General features: G+C 57.0%; 4 protein-coding genes across 4 annotated transcripts; all 4 read left to right on the forward strand.

Annotated features, from left to right (window-relative positions):
• Nucleotides 1-307: 307 nt before the first annotated feature.
• On the forward strand, nucleotides 308-4,195 carry PV09_02609 (uncharacterized protein). Its single transcript, XM_016355681.1, has 3 exons — nucleotides 308-834; nucleotides 907-3,600; nucleotides 3,691-4,195. Exons 1-3 carry the CDS (start codon nucleotides 554-556, stop codon nucleotides 3,785-3,787), a joined length of 3,072 nt encoding a protein of 1,023 aa, XP_016216817.1. The 5' UTR covers nucleotides 308-553; the 3' UTR covers nucleotides 3,788-4,195.
• A 1,586-nt stretch (nucleotides 4,196-5,781) lies between these two features.
• Nucleotides 5,782-9,145, forward strand: PV09_02610 (uncharacterized protein). The gene is made up of 4 exons (XM_016355682.1): nucleotides 5,782-6,305; nucleotides 6,410-7,676; nucleotides 7,742-8,221; nucleotides 8,332-9,145. Exons 2-4 carry the CDS (start codon nucleotides 6,517-6,519, stop codon nucleotides 8,630-8,632), a joined length of 1,941 nt encoding a protein of 646 aa, XP_016216818.1. The 5' UTR covers nucleotides 5,782-6,305; nucleotides 6,410-6,516; the 3' UTR covers nucleotides 8,633-9,145.
• Nucleotides 9,146-9,307: 162 nt separating this feature from the next.
• On the forward strand, nucleotides 9,308-11,589 carry PV09_02611 (pre-mRNA-splicing factor prp5). The gene is made up of 2 exons (XM_016355683.1): nucleotides 9,308-9,416; nucleotides 9,474-11,589. The coding sequence occupies exons 1-2, from the start codon at nucleotides 9,387-9,389 to the stop codon at nucleotides 10,929-10,931; spliced, it is 1,488 nt and encodes a 495-aa protein (XP_016216819.1). The 5' UTR covers nucleotides 9,308-9,386; the 3' UTR covers nucleotides 10,932-11,589.
• A 107-nt stretch (nucleotides 11,590-11,696) lies between these two features.
• On the forward strand, nucleotides 11,697-12,128 carry PV09_02612 (uncharacterized protein; the record flags this gene model as incomplete). The annotated part of the gene is made up of 2 exons (XM_016355684.1): nucleotides 11,697-11,931; nucleotides 12,028-12,128. 2 exons carry the CDS (start codon nucleotides 11,697-11,699, stop codon nucleotides 12,126-12,128), a joined length of 336 nt encoding a protein of 111 aa, XP_016216820.1.
• Nucleotides 12,129-12,154: the final 26 nt, after the last annotated feature.

A 12,154-nucleotide genomic window follows, 5' to 3' on the forward strand; every position in this document is an offset into this window, starting at 1 on the left:
CATGGGCCTCCAGGCCCAGTTAATTTTTGTCATTCCAAGGGCTTCAGCTCGGCTGCGGCCTCTTTTCTACTTCTTATCTTTTCAAGCACGGGACGCCGTCGCTCAGGTTGACCACCCGGCCGCCACAATTATCGCACTTGGCCTGTTCCTGAAGATCCATGGTTCGCTTCTTCAGGGGTGCATCCGTCCTGACTCGCGGCCCTAACCCTTCCTCGGTTGCTGAGTGGTGGACTATGTTTCAAAGAAGGTCAGCAACTTCAAGCAATCAGGACTGAAAATCCTTTCCAGTTGTCAACGAAATAATAAAATATCGCAGTGACGAGGCAACGATTCGGCGCACGCGGAGGCTGCCTTGGACGAGGGTGCACCGAAAGCAGCTCGAGGGCCGGGCTCTGTCACCGTGTCCGTCTCCAGGCGCGCGCCATTACTGGGCGGCAATCTATCCCCCAACGCCTCAAGCCACCCACTACTCCAACGCTGGTAACTACCACCATCCAACAAACGCCTTCTCGCTGCTCTGGGCCATGCCTATCCTTATTTCGCAGCTCGGAGGATGTCAACAGCACGCACTCCCGCTGATAGTGGGACCTCTGAAGAGGTTGGATCTGGCACAAAGCGTCGGAACAATCTGTCACTCTCTGGCATCACCATCCCACTTCAAGGTCTGAGCATTCTCAAGCGAAAGCCGCTGCCGGCAAACTCTCCTGTGCACGCCCAGCGCTCAGCATCTCTTGACAGCCCAGGACCTATCGCCCCTCAGCAGTCTGTTCCCGACATACTAACGCCGATTTCGAGTCCGCGCTCGATAGATTTTGTACCCAGAGATCTAGACAAGTAAGTCGTTTTATGCTTTCAGATGTGATGTATCGCTTTGCAGACGCGTGCTAACCTGTCGAACCTCCAAAGAAACCCTCACGGTAACACGCCTTTGGTTCAAGCGCAAGACGCAGGACCAACACTACCGACCACTGTATTTTCACAGAATCTAATTTCGCCCGTCGAGCCACTTGCTGCGTCCCGACCAAGCTCCGTACATAATCGTAATAAATCCGTACCAATCACTCGCTCGAGGCCGAGTCATGATAGGACAGCGAGCACAAGGTCCGCAAAGAACTCTTTAGCGGACCGCAAGCAGACGATTGATACGTCGCAAACAAGGGATCCCAAACTTCGACCTCCTGTTGGAGCAATGACATCTATCTCGTCGCAGTCCTCGCAACTGCGTCTGAATATAACCTCATCCGACCCCGTGGACGATTATGCGGCGTCGATACCAAAGACACCGCGATCTCCGCCTGGACGGAAACTTAGCAACTTCTTTGGTTTCAGGAAGTCCCCAGGCCCTGATTCGCCGTCGACATATGTTTCTGGTGGCTCACAGCCAGTATCTCCAATGCCCGTTCAAGGACCCAATAATGGCAACTACTTTGGTGGCAAGCTCGCCCCAGCTGCCCTCGACGTCCCCAAAGCCAACGCGCTGTACTCGCCAATGTATGTGCCTGGTACACCTGGCATGCCTTCCCCTCCGATATCGACAACGCATGCGGCCGACCTCGAGCAAGAGCTGCGGGAGCTGAGCACCGAATTAGCCAACTCGTTGCGGAGAGAGATGGAGCTTGAAGATGAACTAGAAAAGTTACGTGCTGAAACGAGTTCAGCAACGTTGACGGCCGAACGACGAACCAGCGACTACTTTTCAGACGCTGGCACAAGTTCGATGCGTTTCCCTGGCGAAGGGGATGGAAAGATAGAGCAGCTCGAGCGGTTACGCCGTGCTGCTGAGCAAGAGAAGGCGCAACTCAAGATACAAATGAGCGACAGGCTTCAAGATGCACTCAACCAACGTCGCGAGGCGGAGGAGAGAAACATCGTTCTGTATGAGCGACTAAAAGCTGCCGGCATTGGAGACGGGAACGGTCAAAGTCCCGCCGAATTGAAAATACAACTGGAAGAGACGAAGCGTAAACTGAGTGAAGAGTCTCAATTCCGTCAAAATTTCCAGGATTTGGTGGGCGGAATGCGTCTTGAACTGGAACAGATAAAAAATGAGCGTGACAATCTCCGGGACGAGGTCGTCCCACAGTTGCGCTCACGCATCGAAGGCCTGGAGAACGATGCTGCTAACAACCAGTCCATGACCTACGAGCACACACGGTTGTCACAGGAGGTGCAGGCGCTCCGGAACGAAAACCAGACTTTGGTCAACGCTCGAAGACTGCAGATGGAGATGCAGCGACAAAGTGTTCGCTTCTCCTCGATTGAAGAGGACGGTTACCCGTCTGCGCCATCTTCGCCGTCGCTAGGCGGGTTGTCAAGGTCTAAATCGTTTGCTGTTCGTGGCGGCCGTAGCTCACGCACAAATAGCATTATAGGTTCGGGCACGTTGACTCGTGCAACGTCGGTGAAGGATTCAAATAAGACGCACGAGTCGAGAGAAGCTCTCATTCAGAAAGTCAAAGACATCGAGACACAGCGGGACGCGTTGCACAAAGCGTTGAAGAGCCTGTTGGAACGTCACTTGATACAGGAGAAGAAGCATGCGAAGCAGATCAAGCAGCTGGAGAGAGAACTGCACACGGCGCAGACCTTGACGCCCCGCCGGACGGTGTTTCACAACGAGGTCAAGCAGCTTCGGGATGAGATCCAGTTCTTGAGAAAGCGAGCTGACGATGCTTTGGACCAGAAATGGCAGCTTGAAAAGAACTTCAGCGGAGTGAAGATGGACCTTGATCGAGCGCGTGAAGAGACAGCATCCTTGCGAGCCTTGTTCGAGAAGCGTGACATGTTTCTACCAGAAAGGCCCGGCTCGAGGGACGGCACCAAAGCCCTTGACAAGGCGTACAAGGAGCTGCGGACTACACACGCGTTATCTATTGCTCATCTGAAGGAAATGGAGACGAACGCCGGACTGGACAATTCCGAGGCCGAGAGGACGCTTGAGCTTCTAAAGCAGAGCATTTCGGATGCCGAAGCTGAACGGGATGCCGCACAGAGTCAAGCAGCCGTATACCGCGAACAGGCGCGCAACTTGCAGAAGTCCGAACTCGATCATCTGAGCAAGGAGCAAAGCCTGGCTGCCGAGCTGTACGCTTCCGCTCAACGCATGGACGCCCTTGCCGACCAGGTGCAGTCTCAGATTGAGTCGAATTCCCTGCTTCGACAGAAGCTGGCGGAGGCGGTCGAGCGGGGCGAGCGGGAGCAGAAGAACTCGGCCACCAAGATCTCTGAGATGCAGACGAGGCTTCGTGATCTGGAGGACAAGCTGGTCGCCGCTCAGCAGCAGAGCGAGATCATCATCTCGTCGCACGAGCAAGAGGTCAAGGAGCTGAAAGAGGCGCACAATGCTCAACTGCAGCGCACAACGTCCGCCCTGGTGCCTCCGAACACTGAATCGCGGCCCATCAGCCCTGTCAGTGGTCTCTTCGCGCCGAAGAGCCCGATCAAGCGCGTCAGCATGGCCGAAGCTTCGAAGACCAGCGCTCTCGAATCGAAAGTCCGCGAGCTGGAGAAAGCGCTCCACGATGCGGAGGCGGAGATGAGCGAGGTTGTCGATCGCATGAACAGGGCCCAGATCGAAGTTGCTGAACTGCAATCCGAACGGTAGGCGCACAACCCCCCCTTCCTTTTTTTTTTTTTAATTTCTTTTCTTCTTCCCGGTACGTACAGACAGCTGCTGACGGTCCACCTCAGCGACGAGGCCATGATGCAATCTCGCCGGCTCCAGGCCGAATATCTCAAGGAGCGCGAGAAGGTCCAGCAGCTCATGCTGCAGCCGGACACGTTCTGAAAACCGACAGCGTGGAATTACTTGTACATAGCATCTACCTGGACGCGCTCCCAGCGCGGCTGGGTCTGTTCGTCTTTCCTTGACAATGCCAGTGGGCTGAAGTCGGGGAAAGCGAAGGGAGACTCATCGATCGTATCCCATCCAGCATATGAAGCCGGTGTTCTGTGGCGCGTTTTGGCATAACATTGTGCCCTACTGCATTTGGTTATTTTTTTGGTATGTGGGCACAGGTGGCGGGAGAAGAGAAGCTGTTCTCCCGCAGTTGGCGCAACAAAATGGATGGGGGTGGGAAGGCTTGGATGACATGCGACGCGACGACAAAAATACCAGTAATTGTAAAGTATTTGTATACACTTGTCCATATACATTTATGTATCTATATCTGTGTATACAGTAATTTGAAGCACGTCTCTAAATACCCGATCTTTTTTTTTTTAAAAAAAAAAAAATTCGCGAACAAAATCTGTCTCTTCCCGTCGATCGGTATTCTACAGCGGGCATATTAAGGACGTGGGCACGGAGACCGTCTAGTATATGGTAAGGAGCCTACATGGCCAGAGCTGGGAGCGACTTCTCAAGAAGTGGTCAGAGGTGCTGACCGTTGGACGTGTGATTCCTCAGCGATCTTGGGAGTCTCGGAACGGAAAAGCAGATCGATCACGCCTGCGCTCTCACGAAATTTTTTTTTCCCCCCGTTCTCATCCTTCATGGATTGACGAATGTCAAGAGGGAAAAGCTTCGAGAAAAGCATGGAAATGCGACGATTTGGGACAACGCCCCCCACCGTGCCGCTGCCTCGAGCGGAGGAAGGGCGCTTTGAGTGAGAGACGGCGGATCATGGGAAGCGTTTGCGTGCGGTGGACTTGCACGTGCGGCGGGAAAAAAACGAACGGAGCGACATGTCAAATCACATCGTCTAGCGTCGTCGGGGCCGGGACGTCGAGCAAGAGGCTACAGGTTCGCCATCCATCATGTAGCGGTGAGCAGGAAAAAAAAAAGGGAGAAGGGGGGGTGGTTAAAGGAGGTGGAGGAGGATAGGTGACCTTTTTCCACACTGTCCGGGGGCGAAGGGCTGCCCGAACCGCCTACGGCCCGCAAGCCAAGCTGGTGCATTCCCTGAACCTTGCGTGGTGAAAGTTCTACTTGTAGTCGTTAGTTTAGTGTGGCGGACAGGCGCCAGAACGGGCGTCAGAGGCGAGCGTGGCTTCCAAAAGACGATGTGCCGTGAACAGAGAGCCGTCTGTTGTTTTCTGGTGGCCGTCGTGGGTGCGCGCGGGAGGAGGCGTGCGTGTGCGTGTGTGCTTGTGGGGAGAAGACAACTGCACACGGCGATGGGAGGCCGGATCCAGGCTGCCGGAAGAGGATTCGAAGGTGGACGGAAGAGAAGACGAGCAAGCACGGCCGATCACACGGCGGGCGGTTCTGGGAGCTTCGAACGAGGTTTGGGGGCGACCTGTGAGGTATCCCGATCAGCGCGCCTGGGGAGAAGAGCCAGCACGGTCGGGCGAACCAGAAGCAGCAGCAGCAGCAGCTTTAGTCGGTGACGATGGCACGCGCAGCGTCTGGTGCAGGATCGATCTGACAGTCGTCGACGAGCGGGCGCCGGGGAACGGGGCAACGACGTGTGGGCGAGAGGCAAGACAAGAGGCCAAGCGCAGACGCAGACGCAGACGCAGACGCACACGAGAGGTTCGTGCTGGCTGGGGACGTGCAGCGGTTCGACCGCCGGTCCTGACGGAGCAGCACGTCGTTGCGAGCACGCATGCTGCCGCTGCCGACTCGCGCACACGAGGGCGGCCTTTGGGCCACGTTTGCGTGTGGGCTTTTTTCGGTTTTGTTTTTTTGCAAGACGCGATCGCCGGTTGGGGCATAGCGAGCGTCCAAGTGTGTGTTCCGAGCCAGCGCGGGTGCGGGTCGGCGGCGAACCACCGCCCAAGCTAGCGACCGCCTGGAGAGGGGGGGGACTCCCCTGTCCTCGCCCGCCGACTCGCTGCGTGGAGCCTCGCCCTCACTTGCTCCCGCTGGGCAGCGCAGACTGCACAAACAGACCGTCCGTACGTTGACTTCAGCAAAGCAATCGTCTCCCAACACCTTGTGCTTCTCTCTCCAACGCTCTCCTGTACCGCTGCTCTCTCTCTCTCCCCCCCCCCTTTTTCCACCATTCCTTCTCCTCTCCTCTCCGGACCTCACGTCTCCCTCTTTCCCTCCCCTTTCGTCCTTTGTCCGTTCTGTTTCCGTGCGGGTTCGCTCGTCTCCTGCTCTCCCCCACCCTTCACTGTTGCACGCCGAGTCGTCGACGGACCGGGGACGACCTGACCCGTCGACTGCACCACACGACCAGGTCTTGGGCCCAATTCGTGCAGTGGACGGACCCTTTGCTGCCGTGGACAGCCTTCAGTGCAGCAGCTACGACTGCTGGGGGCCATAAGTTGGATCGCTGCGTGTGAGCTGGGCATCCAGGATTACAGATCGACACCACGGGAATTCAGGGGATCTCGAACACGCAGGTTTCAAAAAGGTGCACGCTCAGTCCCACGTTTGGCAGACACATCGAGACAGCCTCGCCCCCCCCCCCCCCAACACCGCACCAACAGCGCTAATACCGTTCTCGCTTTTGCACAGACTGCTCCGCTGCCTGACCTCCCTCACGCACCCACCCACGCATCGACGGGAGCTTTGCTGCGGAGAGACTCTCGTGCGTTGCTCGAGAAAGGTCGCCCACGCACGCCATGAATCCAAACTCGCAGCAGCAGCCCAACAGGCTGCAGCTCAACTTCGGCTTCGATCGAAACAACACGCCCGGCAACAATCAGGGCCAGTACGGCAGTGGAGAGAACGCCCGCCAGTTCCCCACCACGCCTTCCACGTTCCCGCAGCCGCTGTATCCCAACTCGCAAGGCCAGCAGGAAGTGTGGGGCACCCAGCAGAACAACAATGGCTACGGCGGCACGAGCTACTTCATGAGCAACACGTATGCCAACTACTCGCAGCAGGGCGGCGCGAACAATGGCGCTCCGCAGTCGGCAGGGGCCGCCTATCGCTCCGCCGGCGGATACAACGACGGCACCAACGGGCTCGTCCATCAGTTCTCGCACCAGAACCTGGGCGGTGGCACGCCGAGATCTGGCAGCCCGTATGGCCGTCAGCCATCGCCGGCCCAGCAGCAGCGCCCGCGGACGGCAGGTGCGACCACGGGGCAGCAGTACGGCAGCTTCCTGTCCCCGCAGGCGCCCATGCCGCAGGCCAGCTCTCTGACGGAGGAGGAGCCGCCGGCGAAGAACCCGGACAAGTACAGCGACAACGTGCAGAGGAAGGCCAAGGTGTCCATCGGCACGGTGAGCACCTTCTTCAAGGACAGCGTCCAGAGGGCGCGAGACCGCAATGCAAGAGCGCTCGAGGCGGAGGCCGTCATGAAGGACGCCTCGCTCACCGACGACCAGAAGCGAAGACGCATCGAGCAGAAGCGACGGGCCGAGGCGCAGTACCTGCGCTTCTTGCGCACAAAGGAACGCCCCGAGAACTACTCCACCATCAAGATCATCGGCAAGGGAGCCTTTGGCGAGGTCAAGCTCGTGCAGAAGAAGTCCGACGGCAAGATCTACGCTCTCAAGTCGCTGGTCAAGTCGGAGATGTTCAAGAAGGATCAGCTTGCCCACGTCAGGTCCGAGCGTGACATCCTGGCCGAGTCGGACAGCCCTTGGGTCGTCAAGCTGTACACGACGTTCCAGGACAGCACCTTCTTGTACATGCTCATGGAGTTCCTGCCGGGCGGCGATCTGATGACGATGCTCATCAAGTACGAGATCTTCTCCGAGGACATCACCAGATTCTACATGGCGGAGATCACGCTGGCCATCGAAGCCGTGCACAAACTTGGCTTCATCCATCGGTGCGTTTCGTCCCCACCACGACGCGACCTTGCGTGAGTTGAACCTCTGCTGACTAACAAAACAGTGACATCAAGCCGGACAATATCCTTCTCGACCGAGGCGGCCACATCAAGCTCACCGACTTTGGCTTGTCGACAGGCTTCCACAAGGAACACGAGGCATCCTACTACCAGCAACTCCTCGCAGGCGGCAAGCACCGTTCCAACCGCGACAACCGCAATTCCATCAACTTCGACCAGATCCAGCTGACCGTCTCCAACCGACAGCAGATCAACACGTGGCGCAAGTCGCGTAGGCAGCTTGCCTACTCAACGGTCGGAACCCCCGACTATATAGCGCCGGAGATCTTTTCAGGCAAGGGTTACGACTTTAGCTGCGATTGGTGGAGCTTGGGAACAATCATGTTTGAATGCCTGATCGGTTGGCCGCCATTCTGCGCAGAAGAGGCCCACGACACGTACAGGAAGATTGTGGATTGGCCGAGGCACCTGCATTTTCCACCTGATCAGCAGCTGGGTCCTGAGGCTGAGGATTTCGTGCGAAGGTAGGCTCACACACACCCCCCCCCCCTTCCCCCATTCTCCTCCCCCCGGAGGGCTCTAAATTTTTTTTGATTGGCCCCCTTTTGCACACGTTTTCTGACCATTGTGGTAGCCTCATTAACGACGCTGAACACCGTCTTGGCCGCGTCGGTGGTGCTCACGAAATCAAGCAGCACCCTTTCTTCCGTGGCGTCCAGTGGGATGGCCTCCGACGCATCCGTGCTCCGTTCGAGCCGAAACTGTCCTCAAATGTCGACACCCAATACTTCCCAATCGACGAGATCCCTCAAACAGACATGTCTGCCGCTTTGCGCGCCCAGACGGCCGCTCAAGGCGACGATGTCAGCACGGAGATGAGCCTTCCCTTTATCGGCTACACGTACAAGCGCTTCGATGCGTTCCGTGGCGGTTAAATCTTTCCCGTGGAGCGACCAAACGAGGGCGGCTGCTTGTCCAAAGCGTTATGAAGTTGCTGTGTATCTTTGGAGATAGCTTTCAAGAGCCGGGGTATAGATATTGGTCACGTGTGCAAAAAATCAGTTCACAAAATGCTTCATTGCGTATGTTTTGTGTCGTCCGTGGGACAGTAAAAGAAAATGAAAAGAAGACGCGCTCGCTTGAACTGGATCTTGGATTGGATAGAGGGACGGTGGACCTGCTGGTACTGTGGAGCGCCAAAGAGGGCACGTAAAGAAAGCATTTCCTTGGCGTTTGTCGTCTCTCGATAGGCATGTGTTTTGGGTCATACGTTCCGAGCATAGTGAAGAGTAGGAATTTTCGATGTTTTCATACGACATACACATACACACACCTGCGTTATCATGAGATGGCCGCAGAGTGATGAAGATCAGCTTAGTGTGACGTTCTTACAGCTTAAGCACCGCATAAATGAAATGGACATGTCAACGACAAATCGCTAACTCTGATTTAAATTTTTTTTTTCCTTTTCCTATTGTCGTGCTGCTTGTTCTCTTTTTTCTTTATTTGGATTCATCCGGTCTGTGCTGGTTTTGGGACGAAAGGTGCCAAGGCGGAGGTCAAGATCGCTGTCCGACATTGGCAGGCGGCCTCTTTGGGGTTCTCAAGATTTCTTAATCCAGCGAGCACCTACTCGTCAACTTCGCCTTTGGCCTCGACCCCGCTCGTCCCGCCGACTTGCAAACAAAAATGGCCGAAGTAGAGAATTCCCACGTACAGGTTCGTCCAAAGTACCATTGAGGTCTAAATTCAGCCCGTGCTCACGTACACTGACAGGCCGTACTTCGACGTTCAGCAAAGAGAACGAGGGAGCTGTTCGCGGAAGACTTCGCGTCACCCTCCACACTGGACTCCGTGCCGTCGATACCATACTCGATAGCCCCGTCGGTCGCGCCGCCACAGCAAGTCGCAGAGCAAGCAAACATCGCGTCGAGAATACGGAACGAGTACAGGGACGCCAAAGAGCTGCCTCCTGCACTCGCTGCGAAGTTCGCAGGCGCCGCAGCGTCGGCCGCAGCGCGGCGGGCGAAGAAAGCCAAGGCCGCAGCGCCGGAGCGCGCCTCGGATGAGAAGATGGCGAGCATGATCGAGGGCATCTCGGAGCGCGAGGAGGCCGCGCGAAGGAGCGAGGCGTCGAGTGCTCTGATCGTGCGAGGGAAGGGCCCCGTGCCGCCTAATGCCAACGGGCCGACGAACCAGAGAGACCTTCCGTCGACCAGCCTGGTGCGCAAGGAGGCGTACCGGCAGCCGAAGCCAGAGTGGCACGCGCCCTGGAAGCTCATGCGCGTCATATCTGGGCACTTGGGCTGGGTGCGCGCCCTCGCCGTGGAGCCGGACAACCAGTGGTTCGCCAGCGGCGCCGGAGACAGGACGATCAAGATCTGGGACCTGGCCTCTGGCAATCTGAAGCTCACACTGACGGGCCACATCTCGACCGTGCGAGGGCTGGCCGTGTCGCCGCGCCATCCGTACCTCTTCTCGTGCGGCGAGGACAAGATGGTCAAATGCTGGGATCTGGAGACGAACAAGGTCATCAGGCACTACCACGGACATCTGAGCGGCGTCTACACGCTCGCGCTGCACCCCACGCTCGACGTGCTCGTCACCGGCGGACGCGACGCCGTGGCCAGAGTGTGGGATATGCGGACCAGGCAGAACGTCCACGTCCTCTCCGGCCACAAGGGCACCGTCTCGGACGTCAAGTGTCAGGAAGCCGACCCACAAGTCATCAGCGCGTCTCTGGACGCCACCGTGCGGCTGTGGGATCTCGCCGCGGGCAAGACCATGGGCGTGCTTACGCATCACAAGAAGGGCGTTCGGGCGCTGGCCACCCACCCGACAGAGTTCACCTTTGCGAGCGGCTCGACCAACTCCATCAAGCAGTGGAAGCTGCCGGAGGGTGCCTTCATGCACAACTTCGACGGGCACAACGCGATCATCAACACCCTTGCCGTCAACGAGGACAACGTGCTCGTCTCGGGCGGCGACAACGGGTCCATGTGCTTCTGGGACTGGAAGACCGGTCACAAGTTCCAGGAGCTGGACAGCATCGCTCAGCCGGGCAGTCTGGACGCGGAGGCGGGCCTGATGAGCTCCACCTTCGACAGGACCGGTCTCAGGCTGATTTGCGGCGAGGCGGACAAGACGATCAAGGTCTGGAAGCCGGACGACGAGGCGACGGAGGAGACGCATCCGCTGAACTGGAGGCCGAGCATGGCGAGACAAAAGTATTGATCACGCATCCTTCTTCTTGAGGCAGGGTCGTTGGAATCCCGTTTTTTTTTATATATATCCATGTTATATATACATATATACCCCTCCCCCCCCCTTTTTTTTTGGAAAAAAAGTGAACTTGGCCTCCTCCTTCGCCTCCCCTACGGTTGACAAGAAAACGAAAACGTGGTTCTACTTTATGGGAGTTTTTTTTTCCCTCCCTCCTCTTCTTCACTTCCTTCCGCCTCCACCGTCTCGTCCTCTGCGTAAACGAGGCTTCTTTATTTGGGGAGCCAGGCTTCGCGCGTCTGGCGTACCGGGATCACGTTCGCTCCAGGCCCGGTGAAAAAAGCTGGTGCAAAAAATAGAAGGGACAAGAGAGCGGTTTGTGGGGAGGAGGGGAGGCAGGGTTAGGGCGAGTAGAAAGAATAAAAGAAAAAACGGGAATTCGGTCTCTTGCCACGAGCGTACGGATTTTTGTCGCACGTGAGTCGATCGCCTCCTCGACGTTTGCTCGAACACGGTCGATCTTTTTGAGCACGATTCGCTGAGTTAGTTCCACCTGATCCATGTCATCCATGCGCCACAAAAAAAAGAAAGCTTCTCCCCTCAGGCTTATACCCCCCAACCCCCGGGCGAGGCGCAGGGCTTAGAATTCGGCTTGGATCTGCCCCCGGAGAGTCAGATCTGCTGTGTGGGTGAGAGGCAGTCTCACAGTTTCTCAGCGTGACGCCCCGTCTCCGCACACCTTTCGCACAGCCCGTCCCGCGACATTTGGTATGAAAAATGACCTGGGACGCCGTCTTCGTGCGCCTTCTGAGCCGCGAGGGGATCCTCCTCGCGGTCGTTGCTTACGTAGTCTACCTCGCCGGCCTTGGAGTGTACAACCTGTACTTCAGTCCGCTCGCGAAGTTTCCTGGCCCGAGGCTGGCCGCCCTCACCACCTGGTACAACGCGTATTACGACTTGGTGGTCGGCGGCCAGTTCGTCCACGTGGTGGAGGAATTGCATCGGATCTACGGTACGCATTGTCACGCCAAACTGTGACACAAAAAGAAAGAAAAAAAAAAAAGAAACCGTTGCGGGTTTCCCTGATCTGACGAAGCGAACTGCGCAGGCCCCGTCGTGAGGGTTCGGCCGGACGTGCTTGCCGTCAACGACCCGGACTTCGTCGACAAGATCTACACACAGCATCCGAGACTGAGACGGGAGAGATAAAAGACCATCTTGCAGACGCTCCAGGC

Source organism: Verruconis gallopava, assembly GCF_000836295.1.
Source record: "Verruconis gallopava strain CBS 43764 unplaced genomic scaffold supercont1.6, whole genome shotgun sequence".
Classification (NCBI taxonomy): domain Eukaryota; kingdom Fungi; phylum Ascomycota; class Dothideomycetes; order Venturiales; family Sympoventuriaceae; genus Verruconis; species Verruconis gallopava.